Consider the following 1,384-nt stretch of genomic DNA (forward strand, 5'->3'; position numbering starts at 1 on the left):
ACTAGGTAGATGAAACAGATTTGAGTAAACTCTTTTCTTGTCAGAGAGAAAGGAATCTGAAATAATAACTTTTCAAAGACACAATACTCAAGGAAGGACTGATGCAAGATGTCCAGTGTAGGAGATCACAGAAGGGGTGGTTTAGCAGTGGAGCCTGGTTCTTTCTTCCAGATAAAGTCTATTTCACAGTGTGAGGTATCTCTAACAGGTGAGCAGAGCAGTGGACAGTGGGTTAGGGCTGACTGTACAAGGGGACTGTGCAGAGAACTAGCCCGTGTTTGTGATACAACCGCATTACACAGTTTCTTTATGCATCTGTGTTTTCTCATTTTGCATTTTCAGCTTGCCCTGAGCTTTCCTCAAAATCTTCTTAACATTCAGCTTTCATAAGGGCTGGAGATTTAGCTCAGTGACAGAGCACCTGTGTGGGAAGCACAAGGTCCTGAGCTCAATTCCCAGTACAAGAGAAAAAAGATTCAACTTCCACAACATTTGTTTATTACCGGTCTGTGTAATTTATCGCTGTTTAATTGCAGTGTATTACCTGGAATTTTACAAAATATTTTGTTTGTTTTATGATTCAAGTTTTTCACAGTAAGAAGTTGCATTTTTGGCAGGAGATATAGCTTACTGGCAGAAGTGCCTGCCTGGCAAGTGCAAAGCCCTGAACTCGATTCTGAGCACCAAAACTAAGTAAATAAAAATTAATAAAGAAATGAATGAATAAATAAAACTTGTATTTCTAATTCATGATCAGGTGGTAAGATTGAGGTGAGTGGATTAAGAAGTACTTGAATGAAAAGTATACTTTTATATGTATATAAGAAATTTTATCATTTTAAACTCTGGAGAAGCAAGAGATTAAATAGGTCAATATAGACACATATGTATCACGACCTTTGGGTCAAATCCTGGAGCAAAGCTGTAGTTCACAGAGGTACCTTTTGTAGCTTTCCTGTTTTTCATGCTTGTGTTCCACATCTTAGGTCATGGCAAGGCTGAGAAAGAAAAGCCATATCAAAAGGGAGGGCGTGGGCTTTCATAAGGGTAGCTGGGAAACAATGAGATTCTGGAATTATTGGGAAAATATAGGTAAAAATTTTACTGTCTTAACTCTATATTTTCAGACTTTGTACAGCTGCCTTTGGATTCAAGTACACATCTATTAAATCTAACATAATTAAGGGAGTGGATTCCTATTTTCACTCCCAAACCCAACTCACTGGATTTCCCATTGGTTCTAGGAAAACCTGTATATGCAAGACCCAAACTTCTATCTTATGCCTATAAAAAGTTGTCACACAGCCTCAATCTCTACTCCACAACGAAAGGACGAGGCCCTGAGGATGCACGTGAGTCCCCACCCAGCACCACCAGCACTGAG

At 39.2% G+C, this 1,384-nt stretch overlaps 1 protein-coding gene across 1 annotated transcript in view; it reads left to right on the top strand.

The window, feature by feature from the left end:
* LOC102030026 (prolactin-like) overlaps nt 1-1,384 on the top strand; it is a 108,220-nt gene that overhangs the window by 103,307 nt on the left and 3,529 nt on the right. Inside the window, exon 2 of the mRNA XM_005415039.1 lies at nt 1,245-1,352. Coding sequence (XP_005415096.1) covers nt 1,245-1,352 — 108 coding nt within the window. The remainder of the gene's footprint in view (nt 1-1,244; nt 1,353-1,384) is intronic.

This window comes from Chinchilla lanigera, unplaced genomic scaffold (assembly GCF_000276665.1).
Source record: "Chinchilla lanigera isolate Chin_1 unplaced genomic scaffold, ChiLan1.0 scaffold00230, whole genome shotgun sequence".
NCBI lineage: Eukaryota > Metazoa > Chordata > Mammalia > Rodentia > Chinchillidae > Chinchilla > Chinchilla lanigera.